Below are 18717 nucleotides of genomic sequence, written 5' to 3' on the forward strand. Positions count from 1 at the left end.
AAGCCCAGGAAGACAAAACAACATAATTGTATGTGATTTATCAGATGGTGCTCTACAGAACACACTCCAATCTCAAACTTTCCTAGATTTCTTTTCGGGGAAAGAGACAAAGCTCTGTGCTATGTATACAACTTACAAATGCAATCACAGCATAGCTGAGTGCCAGTCCTTCTATTGGAAGAAGTATAAGGTGGAAGATGTCCAGAACAAGCTTTACATTTTGAAGAGGATTACAAAGTTCACCAAGGGGTTAATATGTGGGAAGTGCCTGTGCAGCTACAAAAGAGAAAAGTTCATTTTCATTGGAGAGGTATATGAACTGCCTGTTCTGTGTATACAATATCTGCACGTGAAATTCTCCAGGCTCTGGCTTTACAGACACAGCCAAATTCATATGGTCGAGAGGTGCTGAGCCCAGTAATATTATGACCCGTAGTCCTCTCTCATTAACTCATATGAAACTGACCCAATATGCAAGATGTATATCATCTGCATACATTACCCAATGTGCAGAGATACTTTTTAAACAGAAATCATAATTATTCAACAGTCATAAACAAGTATGAATATAAATAAATCAGTAGGGGGTTGATAAAGCATTGAAAAGTAAAGCTTTAAAAACGATCTGTTAAATTGGCACAAGTATGTGTGTTTTTAATTAGCTGAATGGGTGCTGCAATAATATGCTCTCTAGCTAGAATTTCATGCATTAAATATCCTCCTCCTCTTGTTGTGTTTAGGTTGGGGTCTGTTGTCAGTAACTGGTAGTGAAGCCCCCAAGGGTGCATCTGGATTAGGTGGGTGGGACTAAAGGAAAAAAAAAGGGGGGGGGGGTATGAAGAAATCAGTAGAAGCCTGGCTTCTGGCTGACCTCCAGCTCTCAACCTCCTCTAGATTCTCTTAAGGAGACTGAGTGAATCCATTCGGGAGTACAGATGCACTAGACACACTCAGTTAACAAAGGTCGACCATGAGTCCCTGGGGGCACATACATGTATAAGCGTTGCAATCTACAGTCCTAGAAAAGTGACAAGCAGCTACTCAAACTTTAAGAAGGGGGAGCAAAGGAAAACCATGACAAGAAACTAACAAACACATCACACAAACTTCTCACAGCTGTACAGATCTGGTGAGTATGAAATCAGAGATGTGCTTATAGTACTAGCTGTACCAACCATCATCTACTATATACTAATACTAATGGAATGTTAGTTATCTAATCATACGTATTTTCACACAAATGTATTATATGAGGCAGGTATGGAGTCAGCTTAACATATGGGTTATTTTGAAACAAGGGATCTTTTAAAAAACACTAACCATCAATTAATATTCAATTTAATTTTGAGCGCAGTCCCCAGTCACCCCTAGAATATTGTCTCCATTTCATTGTTTTTCAGCACTCCTCATAATAACGGAGTAAGAATATTCTATATGACATATCCATATGTGGCTATATACTTTGTTGTGGTATAGGTTAAGCTTTAAGAATCCTCTAAATAACAGAATCATTTCTTTACACTGCCCTTAAAATATTACCAAAAATATTACTCGGAAACAAAGAATGTACAGAGAGCTAAATTAACCAGGAAAAAAATGTAAATTTCCCTAATTAATTGAAGTGAATCTTCCAACACTTATCTAAACATTTCTAACTTCATTAATCAACCAAAGTGGAAGATGTGTTAGGGTAAAACTGCTCAGTCACAAAGAATCCTTGAGAATCCTTGAAAATTGTACCATGCCACCAAAATCAGGAGTTAAATCTTCATGCGAGGTTAGGTTAACCCCACAGATAATATTCATTCTGGGGGGGGGGGGGCTATATCAGTAAGCTTGATAAAAACAAATGGATTTAAAAAAAAAAAAAAAAAAAGCAGATCTCTCATCTGTCTCATTACCAGGACAGAACACCATATTTAAAGGTATTAAAAACAAAGTAGCACGGATATTTCAAATATTATAATGGAGATAAATCGTTTTTTCTGCCCTGTCTAGATGGACTCAGGAAGAAAAGTCACATTTGGACACAGATTAGACCATCTGAGCAGCATCTTTGGCAAAGGAAATGTTAAAGGAATACTTCCAACAAACAGTCTGTCTTTTCACAGCAACAGAAAGGAAGAAAGGATTCTGAAGGCTGGTGATTAGAGGACACAAGTGGGATATCTTCTAGCTGATAAACCTAAAGAGGGTTTCAACATAAGCTCATATTCAGCTTTAATATTTTTATGGACCAGGTGTCGTGCACACAGATGTCAGAAATAGCATGGTTGTATTCTAAACATAAATATCATGGATGCATATTCTGGATAAATGGCAATGATATGGCTTGGTTAGATGAAATGGTGGAATAGACATGGAAGAAGCCTTTTTGACAAATCATCATTTATCTGGAGGATCTCCTAACTTTACTCTCTGGCACAAAATGCCAGAACTCAACCAATCTTACAATGGCAGCGGTGTGAATGACAGCAGGCCAGACACAGAACCAACACAGAAATGCTGGCTGGCACTTCTCACACTTATGGTTATAGTTCCTACAATCGGTGGAAACATCCTGGTAATCTTGGCAATATCACTGGAGAAGAAACTACAAAATGCCACTAACTACTTTCTTATGTCTCTGGCTGTGGCAGACCTGCTAGTTGGGATATTTGTGATGCCTATTGCACTCCTTACCATTATGTTCAGTAAGTACCCTAAAGCATAAACGTATTCACCTAAAAATTATTATCCTTGCACCAAGCAGTATATAAGGGTTGTTTTGGGTCCACATACAAAATAATTTAAATTTTTCATGATTTAGCATGGACATAATTCATTGGAAAAATGCTCAATTGCTGAAGTTTAGTCCTAATTGATGTTGTTACTATCTCTCTAACATGGTCAAAATGACTGTACATGCAAATAAATGGAACACTTAATTACATACTTATAAAAAAAAACCCGTTATAAAAATGACTGAACAGTTAAAATATTCACTGAACATGCTAACCTCAGACAGCATAACCAGGGTCTCAGATTTTGAAATCTGTTATTATCGATAATAAAAGGTGCACAATCTTTTTTGTAATTTTGTACTCTTGAAGGATTCCTAAAACCAATTGTTTGGTACGCATTGCATTTAGTGCATAATTTTGGAAAACCTGAGCAACTGCAAACAAGGATTTCAGAAATATTGGACATACTGGCAAGGCAATTTGTAGCCCATTGACAAAATGAAAAAAAATTATATTAATATATAACCAAAAATAAAGGTTTCAAGATAAATGCAAACAAAAAAGTCACCATGTAAACATGTTGTTCCTGTTGGTACTGCTTGGGCGTATGGCAAATCTAATATTCTGAGCTGCCCTACAAAAAAAATTACCAATCTTAGGAAAAAAAATAAAATGTATCATTCTGCTCAGATTATATGTGAAGATCTGCTCAATTCTGAAAAAAGAAGCAGTGGCTACTACCCAAAACGAAACATTTAGCAATCCCTGGTCTCCACAGCTAGATAATGTTAAAGTTTAATTTGTAACTTCAAAAGTGTTTTAAAAAGTGCTGTATTATCAGACTTTATTTATACTATTCCACCATAAATTCACATGTGCTGTGTAGGTATGGACAGAACTAAGAGACTAGTATAGCCCTTCATATACAAATCTTATGCATGTTTATATACATGTCGAGAACAAGCTGCTGAAATTCTACCTCTGCCACTTCTCTGAGCATTTATTCCACAATATGTAGAATAGAAAATACAAAAAGTGCTCAAGCTTTAAATAAAACCACGATTTCAAATAGGATAGCATCCAAATGAACTTATGTTTTAGAATAAATCCAAAATTGTTATAAGAAAAGAGAAAATATGTGCAGCAAAACTTCTATTTCTATGAAATATTAATAAATCTAATGCAGATTATGTGCTATTCAGTCCAAAGAAAAATATTCTGCGTTTCTATAAAATATTTCTGATTCTCAGTAAAAGTTCTGCTCATTCCCGGTGATAAATAAAATGTACACAGGAAAATGCACAAAGGAAGCATCACTCTTTCCAAGATGGAAAACTTGCAGCTCCAATTAAAGAGAACTCGTGAACAAATTGCTGTTATTCTATCAGAGACATCTTAATCAATGGAAGTGTCATTAGCCTAATGCTATAAAAAGCACAAGTGCCAGGTTTGTTATTCTAAATACTTTATTAATCTGCAGTCTGGGTTTCTGAGGCAGGATTTGACATCCAATTCCATTGTCAAGGCTCCTTTACTATATGCCAACGCTATTTCACATTGTTCAGGCCCTGCAGCTAGTTTTGTCTCAGTTATATTATGCACATAATTTAGTGCGTAAAAAACTAAAATCAAAATCTAAATATTACCGAAGGGGGTAAAAGCTCAAAAAAAATAATGGAAGATAACACATGCATACATTACAAAAGTCTACAATGAACTTGGTACAAAAGGGGAAAAAAGGCAGTGCAATCTTGTTAAGAGAGCTACACCTTAAAGTTTGACATGGTCAGTTGGTTCACAGGAAACCCTGAGTTCAGATGAACAGTTCTTATTTTTTCTGAAAATGCCTGTTGCCTGGTTGTCAAGATGATGTAATCCTTAAAACTAAAATAACGGACCTGGAACAAGCATGCAGATTAAGCATTCTGAGGCATGGGTGTTCCAGGTCAGTGATTTAGAAAGCACTGAAATAGGAGAATTAACATTACTGAAAAGCAGCTCACATTTTCAGAAGGACAGCACTAGCAGCCTCTCCGCAAATGTTTCAATTATATTTGAGTAGAAAAGATCAGTATTTTAAAGTATTATAGTTATTTTATAGTGTTCATAAGATCATATATGTGACATTTCTAATCCATCAAATGGTTGCGCCGCATCCATCTCACTAACTTGGCACAATAGATAATACACATTGGCCCATACACCTGCACTTTCAGCATCCAGTTAGGAGGTTGTTTTCACAAAATGTCTACAGGAAAAGAAATACAAGGTTATGCAAACTATTTTACCATGTGGCATGTGTAACTAGTAGCAGAGACTGTTAAAAAAGCCGGCCCTGACATGCTGAGGAGTACTGTCTAGGGAGGGCCAGTCGTGATTGAGTTTATATAGTAATCTGAACATATGTATTGCCTCTAAAATGATTATCATGGTTTTCAAATCAAGTTTTAAATATTTAAACTTCAGGCGTCTTTAGAAGTCTCATAGTTTCTTCCCTGTCAGCTGCCTGTCCTCCACCACTCATGAGTTGGGAAACAGTATTAGAGACTAAAATCATCATCAGTATTAAGTATTTTCTTCATATTGTTGCCATAAACCAGAAGTTCAAGAGTGATGACCTTTAACTTTACCTTTAATAGGTTTAGAGTACCAAAAACAATTAGTTAGGGCAATCTGCACATGGCTACCTTATCAGCAGCTTCAGACCCACATTAATATGCCACAACAGGAGATTCTCTAAAGTACAATACCACTTTAAAAGACATCTGATTTCTGTGCCAGTGCTAGGTCTGGAATGGTCTGGTTATCAATGTGGTTACACGGGAAATCTTGGTAAGGTCATAAGCAGTTAGAGCACTACAACTTACCAAAACATCCCTGATATGAGTAAAGGGAGGCTGAATGAGGTCCTCCAAAATCCACATCTCATAAACAAAAAGGTTTTAATTTATTCACCCCAACGAGTTCCCCAACAGCCTGAAAAAGCCATGTGTGCAGTGATTATGTCATTTTTTACTTATACAAGGTAACAACTGGGTTTGGTGCACAGCAAATAGGTGTATATACTTTGGGGCTATTGAGGAATTTAAAGTTATTATGCCTGGAATTCACCTCAAGGGGCACAGATGTATTCAGTGTGTATAGCAGGAAAAAATATTATTATTTATAATAAAACTAGGTTATGGAGGGCCGATGTTCTGTGGTCACCTGCTGACCCAAGGCCGCAATAGTCCTGCTCCATAAATACGGTACAATGAGAACGTCATCCTCCAAATACAGAAAGTTTATCAATGGTATGATTACCAGGCAAAAATAAAGGGAAAAGATAAGGGAAAATATTAATAATGCAGCAACCTAAGGAAGAAATATTTTATACTTTTCTTCTTGGGATTGGTTGTATTTTAAACATTTCCTGTTAAGTTGCTATACCATTAACAAAATTAATGTCAATAGGTTTTTTTTTTTTTTATAATCTGTGTGGATATAAACATTTGGGGAATTTATCAACGTAATAAGAAAATAACTTTTAAAACTGCATCAAAGTATATGGCAGGGAGCCATATTTAAATGTTCAATAATTTACAAACTTTTCATTGATTACTATTCAACTTTCTTTACAATTCTGACAGCTTATCTAATAATAATATGTTATAGTCGATGACCACCTTCATTTTTATTTGTGGAGGAGGACTAATTGTCTAAGTGGACTAAAGAGCTCAGGTGACTTGACAAGAAATGACCATTATTCTTTATCTATTTCAGAACCTGTCTGGCCTCTGCCACATTGCTTGTGTGCCATTTGGCTATTTCTGGATGTTCTATTTTCCACGGCTTCAATTATACATCTTTGTGCCATATCCTTGGACCGGTATATTGCCATTAAAAAACCTATCCAAGCCAGTCAATTCAACACCAGAGCAAAAACACTTATAAAAATTGCAGTGGTGTGGATAATATCAGCAGGTAAGCAGAACCAATTACTTAAAGTCACCCAACTGATCTAATGACAAGAATTTGTCCTCGTTCTCTATAATACTAACTGAAGAAATAGAAGCTTGACTACCCTATTGCTGGGACAGGTTATAGGATCTTAACATACAAAAGTCAAACATTTGTGACTGTGCTGCCCAGTAGTAGGAAGGTCATCAACTGATTCATGCCTAGATATCCATCTTTGTTTAGCAAAAGTAAGAGAAAAAGACTACTAGTTCAGGGATCATTAAACATCATTTATCTCCAAAAATGTGTCACTCATTTGACATTCAAAGCTATATTATAGTTTTGAAAAGTTTTTTGTCCTCCCTTTGTGTCCTGTAGAGGAGATCCCCTTAATTTCTTGTCCAAAGACACAGCAATAAGAGGAGATCCCTCTAAAGCTAGGTAATGACCATCAAGCAATTGCAACAAGAAAAGGTTTCACCATTGAAAGATTTCCATTTACAGTCTGTTCCTTTGACAGATTAAAACATTTTTTTTTTCCCATCACATTCTGTACTGGAGACAATGATAACCAGGATCAGTAGTGATTGTGAATTTGTAGACATGTATTGTTTTTGTAAACTTTTAGGAAGAAAAAAAATAGTCTAAAAACTCTCTGTAAATGTACAATGAAACATTTTTCCTTCAGTAGACTAACAGCAGATTTGTAGGACTCATACTCATGTATTTGTAATAAACAATTTTAAGCATTTCTAACAAAATTGAATGTACACATGTCATGGGTAAAGTGTAGGGGCCGCCACTGCTGACCTCTTTTTTTTTTTTAAATGGTTACAAATGAAAACAATATTCATTAGGTAACTTGTCTGTTTTATTAAATTAAGTTTCAAATCCACGGTGTAAAACAATTGGCTTCGGTTACTACTGAATCTTCCCACATAACTGGGTTAATTAGACTAGTGAACAACATTTTGTATGTCCTAAAAATTAATACTAAAAATGATAATTATAATAAAAAATGATATAGGAAACAGTAAGGGTAGGTTGAAGTGAATAAAGATTATGCTCACATATATATTATCTGCTACTTTATGTAAAGGTCTCATCCTAGTAAGCACAATAAGAGGTCATACAAATGTCATACAAGGTACAACCTCCGCTTCTAATCCCACACAAGTGGACTAACTGGCAACAGCCTCTGCTAGTTAGCAAATCTACGACAACCTGCTGATCCTCTCTGAATCCTGCAGCTGCGGAGGTGCCCTGCATAACTGGGACATCCTGAAAAACTATCCTCATGCTTTCCCACAGAACGGATCAGAAACACTTTCCTTTAATTCATTCTGTCCTGAAATAGCTTGAAGTGCGTAATGATCAGATTACTTGGGTCTTGCATGATAAAGCTTTGGTAATCAGTACGCAGCAGCTGTATGACAGGACAGGACAGGAAATCAAATTTGCAGAAAGACGCAACTAACTGGTAACAAACCCATGTGTTTTACACTGCTCTAATGTTGCATTGTTGTGATACATGCTTTAATAATTGCTTAAATATAATGTGGCCGCTCTAAATAGAACCCAATATCTATGTTCATACTACTGGTGTTCTAGATAACCTGAAAACATTAGCAAACATCTATATATATTAGGTTTCATGAAGTGTTTGATAGCAATAGAAATAATCCCCTTCAGTGAAGCTCTTTTAAAAGACTTATGCAAGTTTGCCCGAAAAGTAAAATATTTGTTATCTTTCAGGTATTGCTGTCCCAATCCCAATCAAAGGCCTTCTTAACCCCGAGTCAATTCTCAACACAAACAACACATGCCTTGTTCAGACCGAACACTTCAAGTACTTCATTATTTATGGATCTATGGCTGCTTTTTTTATTCCATTTGCGATCATGGTGGTCATTTACTTCCTAACCATTCATCTACTGAGGAAAAAAGCTTATCTAATCAAGAACAAGCCTCCTCAGCGCCTAACCTGGTCCACAGTGTCCACCGTCTTTCAGAGAGATATGACTCCCAGTTCTTCTCCCGAGAAGGTGGCTATGTTGGATGGTGCGAAACGTGATCGGCCATTGCAAATAAACAGTGATGAATTTCCCATACGGAGGCTGTCCAGTGTAGGGAAGAAGTCCATGCAGACCATTAGCAATGAGCAAAGAGCTTCAAAGGTTTTGGGAATCGTATTTTTCTTGTTTGTTTTTATGTGGTGTCCTTTTTTTATTACCAATGTGGCCTCAGTCCTCTGTGATCCAAATGACTGTGACCCCGAGGTAATCAAGATGCTAATGGAGATATTTGTCTGGGTTGGGTATATTTCTTCTGGAGTCAACCCATTAGTCTACACTCTATTTAACAAGACTTTCAGAGATGCCTTTGGGCGTTATATCACTTGTAATTTCCGTGGAATGCACTCAGTAAAAATCTTACGGAACTGCTCTAGTCGAATATCATTTCGGACCTCCGTGGCAGAAAATTCAAAACTCATCATGAAACATGGAATGAAAAATGGGATAAACCCAGTCATGTATCAAAGTCCACTAAGATTACGTAACTCGCAGCTCGAGTCATCCGCTATTTTGCTTGATACCTTATTACTTACTGAAAATGAAGCTGGAAAGACTGAGGAGCAAGTGAGCTATGTGTAAATAAAACTCAATTTATGATGTATAACAGAGCTCATCATACCCAGAATACTTACATTACATACATTAATTTATAAAGTAATATACAACATGCAGTGCTATCTCTTTGGACAGGGGCCAAAGAACTGTTTCAAAGCAGATTTGGGAGACAAGGAATACTGAGGTTTAAGGAGGGTGCAGGAGATGAATTGGAGAACAGGTACTAACAAAACTACTGTGGCAAGCGTCAAAGTTTGAAATAAAGGTCAGTTTCAATCTACACAAAATGTTTAGGATGTCAAGCAATTAGTCTAAGCACTTGCTACTACAATGTTCTTCAGACAAAAGGCATATAGCAGTATATAACTTCAGATATTGTCATTTTTACACTGAAGCAGAGATGACTGGCAAAACATGATGGCACAACAGCTGGATGGCTGCACACAGTCAATCTTTGCAACAAGGACTAATATGGATCTATACAGGGTTTACTATCCTATGAACTGTCCATGCCAAGCTGATGGATTCTAATAAAAAAATAAAAAAAAAATACAGTAGAAGAAAACAGGGCAGAATATTACAGTGCACAGTCACTTTATCAGGCCCTGCCTGTTCAAATTGTTGAATTTTATTATGGTTTGTATGTAAAGACTAGCAAGACAATAAACCTTTGCTGGTTTTAAAGCTAAACTAATGCTAGTATTTATAGATTAAATAATAAAGTATTTTTATTTATGTCAGAGGCATATATATTAATATTTTCTTGCTAAAACTGCAGGAGTCAATAAATTAACCACAATATCATTACTTTGTACCGACAAATAATAATGATAATTATCTAACAATTTGCCTTACTACAACTGTAATCATTCTAAGCAAGCTGCAATTAAAAAAAAGATTCAACTGTGTTCACAGTTGTCTACTCCAGATAGTATAACCAAAGCACAAGATGTACTTGGAGCTAATTATACATTATCAGGATAACAACAGATTGCCCTTCCGTGTTAGGTACACAAGTCCGATGATTCTTGTCCGATAATCGCCTGATAATCTTATCCGATAGGGGGTGGTATTGGATCAGAATCTGGCATGCGTACAGCGCTCGTCGTCTTAACGACTGTCATGACAGATCCACGGACAACGAACGATGAACAATCATAATAGTGAAGGGGAGAAAGCACAGCGGGTGTGACTCAGACGCCCCTCCCCTCTCCATAGAGCAGAACGGCGCTGTATGTGCAGCGCTCATTCATGCATTTTGCAGTCTTTTGTTATTGGAAAAGATCGTGAAAGATCCATTCCAAGGACAATTATTGCATGTGTGTACCCAGCCTTAGTGTTTCAATAATATTCACTAAAGTAAAAAGAACTCAAACAAAGTGCTTTGTTATCTGAATTGTAATGTTTTCTCAAGGGCAAAGGAAAAGGTAAAACCTGCCAAAATATTAAAGCAGCCAAGGAACCCCTGAAATAATTTTAAGGTTGTTAGGGAACCCTTGCTAAAACTATAGGTTAATGGAAAAAATGCCCCTAACGTTGCTGGTCAATGGAAAGGAAACACGGAATAGGCAGCTAAAAGGAGCATTGGTGTCATGCTGCTGATTCTATCAAGCGGCATTGGCCCCAAAACTATGTGGTCATAATGAAATGGGATTTAAATCAGCCAAAGATCAAAGAATTCCTAGCAGCCTCTAGAGAAACTCTAGGTTTACAAGGATCCCTGGTTGGTAGCGGATGGTTTAGGTCAGTGGTCTCCAACCTTTTCTGACCAGCGAACCACTAAACTTACCGGCTTCTGACTGAGAATGCGCGGGGGGTCGGAAGTAATTCAACGTGGAAGAAACTTCCCCTTTAGTGATGTCATGATGTCATTACCTGCTCACTCTCTCTTGTGTTTAGAGACACAACTCGCCCACTTGCCTCAGCCTAAATCTCATTCCTTACATTCACCAATATTGTGCATAAAAAATATACCTATATATTTATTGTATGTGTCTATACTTAGAGTCTTTGTCTAGGAAACTTTAAAATACACCTTTACTGGCTGTATAAATGAACATACTACTTTGTTACATTAGTCAAAGTAGCTGCTTCAAAATCCACTGAATAGCCAAGATGCAGAATACACACAAAAAAAATGTATGATCCCATTACTGCTACAAGCCTTTACACATGCATTGTCCCAAGCGACAGATCCTGTCTTTCCCAGCCAAATTATGTGCAGTATGTCAGGGGGAGTCAGGAAAGTTCCTCTGCTAACTCCTACATGCCATGCTTTGCAAATGTTTGTTTTATGGAAAAAGAACCAAATAAACCTGATTGACTGGTTAAAACTAGGAGGAGGACTGTTGAGAAAACAGGGGAAACAAGTACTAGAGTAAAGGAAAGATGTACGGGCAAATTCTTTATTTCATTCTACTAGTTTGATTTCAAGAATATAAACTAAAAGTGGTTGCTACAGCCAAAAACTTTTTCCTATTTGAAGTGAAATAAATTAGTGAAACAAAGAAGTAAAGCTAAGACATGCAAGCACTAGTTTTAATGAAGTCCAACTGATAGTACAATTTACATACAAGTAATAGCTTTATATTAGAACAGCTCAGTAAAATACATTCAACTGGGGAGACCAGGTATTGTATGATCATTACGGTCCTAGTAGCACAGAACATAGACATAGCATACTTCCCAACAATTCTAAGTGAAACCTACACATACTCAAGATATTGTTTGCTCTGAGGCTTTGACCTAAACACTTTTGGATTCAAAAAGCAGCAGTCTTCAATGGGAATCTACATGTTTTGTCTGTGCAGGGTGGCTAGTCACTTTGGGAAATAAGCTAGTTTGCATACACGCAGCTTCTGAAACTAAGGTCAACAACTTAAAAGTTGGCTAGGAAAACATAAAAAGTTTTACGTTTTAACTGCAAAAGACACAGCTGACTGAACTAATAAATCACACAGCCTTTTAAAACATGACAAATCAGGATATAGCTCTATTTCTCAAATATACATACCTTGTTAGAGGACAAAGGGTGGCTACTTATATATAGGTATATATATTTTATTACCTGTGCACACAAACGCATGAAATGATATATTAGGGGCATAATATTCATAAAAGTGAATGTGGCATCCTTGCCAAACTCTGTCCTCTTCATGGCCTTAACGCTTGTAATCCTTAGTCAATGACGTATTTACTTTAAAATTATGTTTTAATGGTGTTTTATCTTTGAGCTCATCTACCACAAACAATATCCCAACCCTTTTTTGGACATATTAGATATCTTTAAACATTTGGAAGGCAGGGATGTTTAATTCCATGGAGCACCACATTGGTGCATTTACATAAGGGAGTGATTCATTGCTTTTTCATATTAGTTAAGACACAAATGTTCAAGCTGGGACTGTAAGCGAAAGAGTGTAATGCCTACACTATCAGATTACAATTGCTTAAAACAAAAGTACAGGGTACCGAATATATATATATATATATATATAGAAATATATATATATATATACATATATATATATATATATATATATATATACACTCAGACTGTGCAAAACGATGAATCCAACATTCGCCATACAATTCTCTATTTAGTAGTGATCTGGGAAAAGTTTTTGTTAAACTAAAGTTTCACATTATATGAAAACAGTGAATAAAGGTAATGTTATTTGATTGATCAACCCATGACAAACTGGAACTGCACTGTATAGATTGAACCACAGTAAACAAACAGATTGGTTTTCGGATGTAATATATCCGCTGGATTGTGCAGCTGGCTGACTGCCACAACCTAAATGTACAGTTAGGTTCATAAATATTTGGACAGACAAATGTTTTCTAATTTTGGTTCTGTACATTACCATAATAAATTTTAAATGAAACTCAGATGCAGTTGAACTGCAGACTTTCAGCTTTAATTCAGTGGGTGGAACAAAAAGATTGTAAAAAAATGTGAGGAACTAATGCCTTTTTTTTTTTTTTTTTTTTTTTACACAATCACTTCATTTCAGGGGCTCAAAAGTAGTTGGACAATTGACTCAAAGCCTATTTCATGGGCTGGTGAGGGCAATTCCTTTGTTATGTCATTATCAATTAGGCAGATTAAAGGCCTGGAGTTTATTTGAGACATGCGGTCAAAGGAGCTCTCCATGCAGGTGAAACAAGCCATCCTTAAGCTGCAAAAATAGAAAAAACCCAACCGAGAAATTGCTACAATATTAGAAGTGGCAAAATCTACAGTTTGGTACATCATAAGAAAGAAACAAAGCACTGGTAAAACTCAGCAACGCCAAAAGACCTGGACGTCCACGGAAGACAACAGTGGTGGATGATCGCAGAATCATTTCCATGGTGAAGAGAAACCCCTTCACAACAGCCAACCAAGTGAACAACACTCTCCAGGAAGTAGGCGTATCGATATCCAAGTCTACCATAAAGAGAAGACTGCATGAAAGTAAATACAGAGGGTGTACTGCAAGGTGCAAGCTACTCATAAGTCTCAAGAATAGAAAGGCTAGATTGGACTTTGCTCAAATACATCCAAAAAAGCCAGCACAGTTCTGGAAAAACATTCTTTGGACAGATGAAACCAAGATCAACCTTTACCAGAATGATTGCAAAAAAAGTATGGAGAAGGTGCGGAACAGCTCATGATCCAAAGCATAGCACATCATCTGTAACACATGGTGGAGGCAGTGTGATGGCTTGGGCGTGCATGGCTGCCATGGCACTGGGACACTAGTGTTTATCCATGATGTGACACAGGACAGAAGCAGCTGAATGAATTCTGAGGTGTTCAGAGACATACAGTCTGCTCAAATCCAGCTAAATGCAGTCACATTGATTGGGAGGTGTTTCATAATACAGATGGACAATGACCCAAAACATACAGCCAAAGCAACCCAGGAGTTTATAAAAGCAAAGAAGTGGAATATTCTTGAATGGCCAAGTCAGTGACCTGATTTGAATCCATTTGAGCATGCATGTCACTTGTTGAAGACTAAACTTCGGACAGAAAGGCCCACAAACAAACAGCAACTGAAAGCCGCTGCAGTAAAGGCCTGGCAGAGCATTAAAAAGGAGGAAACCCAGCGTCTGGTGATGTCCATGAGTTCAAGACTACAGGCTGTCATTACCAGCAAAGGGTTTTCAACCAAGTATTAGAAATGAACATTTTATTTTCAGCTTTTTATTTGTCCAATTACTTCTGAGCCCCTGAAATGAAGTGATTGTGTTAAACGCTTTAGTTCCTCACATTTTTATGCAATCTTTTTGTTCAGCCCACAGAATTAAAGCTGAAAGTTTGCAGTTCAACTGCATCTGAGTTGTTTTATTTAAAACTAAATGTGGTAATGTACGGAACCAAAATTAGAAAAAAGTTGTCTCTGTCCAAATATTTATGGACCCAAGTGTAAATTCTGGGTTTATCTCTGTACTTTTTATTAAGTGAAAACTGGCCTCTTGAACTGTTCATCTAAATAAAAGATAGACAATAAAATGATATACCTAATCTTTTGAAATATGAAAAAAGGGGTTCCATTAGCACCTTTTAGGTATAAAATAGATTTAAATTATTTATCAAATTGTTGTACTGATGAACCTATCCATCCATCTAGAGAAGTATAACAATACAACCCACGAACGCTCTGTAACATGTGAAATTCACCTTTTATGCCTTGGTGGTGTGTAGCATACAGTTCCCTTTCCCGGACACTGCAGGAATTAAATCAGTCAGCAGTCTCTGGTATTTCTCCAACATTAAACCAGCTGGCCCCAAATGACTGCATGCGGCTAACATTTGGTGACTCATGTACCTGGCACCGCCATCTTAAGACCATTACACCACTAACTGCTTCCAATTAGACTAGTGGCTCCATGGCTTCCTCTCACATCAACACTGAACAACAAAACGCATCATAACCTCTGTACGGCCAGAAGCAGATAGAAAAGTTTATTAAGCCCACTATTGCTAAAGAAGTTCATTTTGTGCCAGTGTTATTTTTGTTATCTGATCAGTACCATGTATGTGTACATTCAAAACAGCTGAAGCACAGATATTTGAGAAGAGTTTCTCACAGTACTAACATTTTCATTTTTCCTACAGTTTTTGCGGTTACTTTCACAGAGCCACAGAGGGATTACAATCTGGATTTCTATGATGATTACTTTTACTTTGAATCCCTGACACTTGTACCAAGTTAACTACATCTTTGTAAAAAGAATGCAGCAAGTAAAATGAGACATAATAAAAATCCTGACCTGCATAAATGTTCCAGTGTAAAGGCTCAAACAACTAAAGACAACAGATTTCATGACAGCTAAACAACTAGGATTTAGAGAAAGAAACCTCGGCAAGAGCAGCCCATCTCTCTGGAGTGTTTCTTCAGCACCCTACCCAAACACACACTTTATTATTCCACAACATCTCTCAAATTGGTTGCTAAATGAATACTATGAAGACCACTAAAGACTATTTGCTCAGGAATATAACAGAATTAAGTGTTAGGGAGAAGGCTGTTTAGCTATGCACACGGGTGGCAAATAGCTGTCAACAGCAATAGTAAGGCATCTGTACATAAGGCTGAATGGTGTACAAAGCGCGTGTGGAATTTTGCTTCTGTATACGTAGGACTGAGAAGAGTAATTAATCAGAGCTGCCCTGTGCTGGCAATGTCCTGATGACATGATAGCACCATCTGCTGGATGTGCAGGCAAATTAGGGAGAAATACTTGCCCCTTCTCTTACACTTCAGAGTTATACATGTACTTTTACATTAAAGAACAGAATGATTGAGGAAGAATCACAATACTTTGGAGACGTAGGCTGTAGTGTTTATAATTAATTCCATTACATGTACATGATAATCACCTCAGTTCAATGTCCTGTATACAAGCACTCTCTGTGCTTATTTAAAAATGACATTAGCACACAACTATAATGACCTAAAATTCTTGCATTCTGATGGATTAAGGCACAGTTCCAAAATGATTGTCTTAGGGAATGCAAAATGCTAGAAAGACTAATAACAAAAGCCTAAACCTAAAAAAAGAGAAAACTATTTAAACCTTTTAAAAGTACTCTGAACCCTTCCTTCTCTGTTTATAAAATGGGCTAGTTTCGTCTTCTCCATCTCTCCCCAAGACTGTATGCCCTCCCCAAGACATTATAAATAATAATGTTTACACTAGGCTCAGTTTAAAATTGACATAGGTTTTTGCTGCAGCTGCTGGCAGCAAGCTTTTCTATTCAGACTGTAAAATCTGTACAAAAGTATTTTGGAGCACATTTACAAAGTGGGTATTCTGACATTTCAGGTGAATCTTCCTGGTGAATGTGTTTAAAATGACAGTGATTTTCCAACACTGGTGAAAATCAAATCAACCAAAAAAAATTGGTGAAAATCATCTTCACTGCTTTAAAAAATAGAAATGCCATTCATTCATACATAGCAGCTTTGATTTAAACAGATTTCCTTTAACTCAAAATAACTGGTGCATAAAACAGACATAAATACCAAGCTTTGTACTGCAAGACAGTTGTGTATACACAGGATTTCTCTGTACGTAGTCATTATTAATTCTTCAGAAAAAATCTGCCTTAACTGACTATCATGGCCCCTGTAGCTATATTTGGTTCTAAGAGCATTTTATGAGACTCCTAATATGTTCTAAGTATATTAAGAAAGGTAGCTCATAGTTTGGACAGATGTCTAGGCCAAAAAAATACATGACTTCAACCTTAGATAACATGGAAAGAAATATGTGTGTGTGCACAGCAGAAGCTGTTTTAATGCAAACAACTCTAAATGCACTAAAATTTCAACACACACACATTCTTGGAAAACTGTGTTACCTTTCCAATTATTCATGTTCATTATTAACCATATGCCATCCTTTGGAGTGAGCTCTACAGAATTAGTGATTAGGGAAGTGATTAATGGAGTGCCACCATTTGTGGGAAGGGATGTAGTCATACCCACAGGAAGTTTACTTTTTTTATTCTGATAGATGCTAATGTTTAATACTGCCTTTCTAACCAACCAATCCAACCCATTTACCACAGGCATGTGGTAAATGTGGGTGGCATTAAATGAAGAGGAACACTGAGGACAACTAGCATTGATGTAAAGTGACATACTTAGAGGAAGGTGTGGAAAGCCAATGATCTCTGGGAAAAGCTGATGTCAAAGACTGATGAGCAGTTGTGTAAAACATCTACAAAAGCAGCTTCTGATTGCAGGGGTTTAATGACTTTTGCTACACACCATTACATCTATTGAGACTTCTGTTTTATAAATAATTAAAAAACTGTTCTTGTGTTTTAATAAAGTATACCACCTTCACCTGTAAGCATTGGTAAATAAAGATGTAATTGTTATGCGACAAAAAATGTTGAGAAAGACAACTATTTCCATGAAGTGTATTTTTACATGAATGTGAGTGTTTGAGTTTGTGTATATAGCCATAACTGGCAATTAAAGGGTTACCTGCAGCCTAAATGCACCATTAACAAGACTGGCTGTATATGATTCCAAACCCTGCCTGTATCTCATCCCGGGAGAGCTGTCACCGGCTGTATAAACACTAACTTCCCGTCAGCAAGTTCAGTCAATACGGAGCTTGTTCCAGGCGGTACACACTCATGAACCATTCACAGCAACGCTGCAGCTTACAACTCCACACCGAACAGAACTGTATGAACTCCATTCAACATGCTAAGAACAGAGCAAACTGCACTCACAGCACCACATATGAACAACTTCCTCACTATTTAAAAATATTTTGTTTTAGTCAAAGATTTTACATCATTTTCACTTTGATGAACCAGAAAAACTTTCTCTTTTCAATCTATTGCATTTCATTTACTGGGCAAACAGAGGGAATTGTTATTATAGGAAGGAAGGTTTGTGTTGGAATGATAGGAGAGGGCAAAGGACCTTTGATAAAACGTGAGCCATTAGGAGAAGTTTCTTTAAGGAAAATTTAAAAATGACATCTCTGTGCAGGCTGCAAGGGCCCTGGGGGGTGGTTTAAGAGGTTGAACGGTCAGTGGTTGTCTATAAAAAGCAGGAGGAGCGAGAGGCTAGCAACAACTTGGCAGAGGCTTTGGGAGGTTTGTAGAAGCTGTCCAGAGGCATGTGAGTGCAGTATGTAAAACCTCGCCTGGCCTAAGCAAGTGAACAAAATAATATTTCAGCCTAACATCTTCTGTTCTTTGTGTTACTATGGACCTATTGACATCTGTAGAAAAATGGCACTTTTACACCAACAAATTTGCCATAAATCTCTATGGGCTCTATTTATAAAATAGGAAATCTGACATTCCCTCAAACATTCCCTGGTGGGAATCAATTAGTGCCATTAACACATGGACCTGGAAGATTCCCATCAGGGAAGGTTAATTATTAGAGGCCTAA

At 37.0% G+C, this 18717-nt stretch overlaps 2 protein-coding genes across 2 annotated transcripts in view; one reads left to right on the forward strand and one right to left on the reverse strand.

Moving 5' to 3' along the window:
• Nucleotides 1-18717, reverse strand: part of PSMD1 (proteasome 26S subunit, non-ATPase 1) — a 50315-nt gene that overhangs the window by 14357 nt on the left and 17241 nt on the right. The gene's annotated exons all lie outside the window — the stretch shown is intronic.
• On the forward strand, nt 898-11278 carry HTR2B (5-hydroxytryptamine receptor 2B). The gene is made up of 4 exons (XM_072408328.1): nt 898-1129; nt 1999-2693; nt 6486-6686; nt 8418-11278. Exons 2-4 carry the CDS (start codon nt 2360-2362, stop codon nt 9314-9316), a joined length of 1434 nt encoding a protein of 477 aa, XP_072264429.1. The 5' UTR covers nt 898-1129; nt 1999-2359; the 3' UTR covers nt 9317-11278.

Source organism: Pyxicephalus adspersus, chromosome 4 (genome assembly GCF_032062135.1).
Source record: "Pyxicephalus adspersus chromosome 4, UCB_Pads_2.0, whole genome shotgun sequence".
Taxonomy (NCBI): domain Eukaryota; kingdom Metazoa; phylum Chordata; class Amphibia; order Anura; family Pyxicephalidae; genus Pyxicephalus; species Pyxicephalus adspersus.

Excerpts from the sequence above, each read along its gene's own strand:
- HTR2B (XM_072408328.1), top strand. The coding sequence starts at position 2,360 with ATGGAAGAAGCCTTTTTGACAAATCATCATTTATCTGGAGGATCTCCT. Across the intron at positions 2,694-6,485 it reads ACTCCTTACCATTATGTTCA|AACCTGTCTGGCCTCTGCCA; the intron begins GTAAGTACCCTA and ends TATCTATTTCAG. Across the intron at positions 6,687-8,417 it reads GGTGTGGATAATATCAGCAG|GTATTGCTGTCCCAATCCCA; the intron begins GTAAGCAGAACC and ends GTTATCTTTCAG.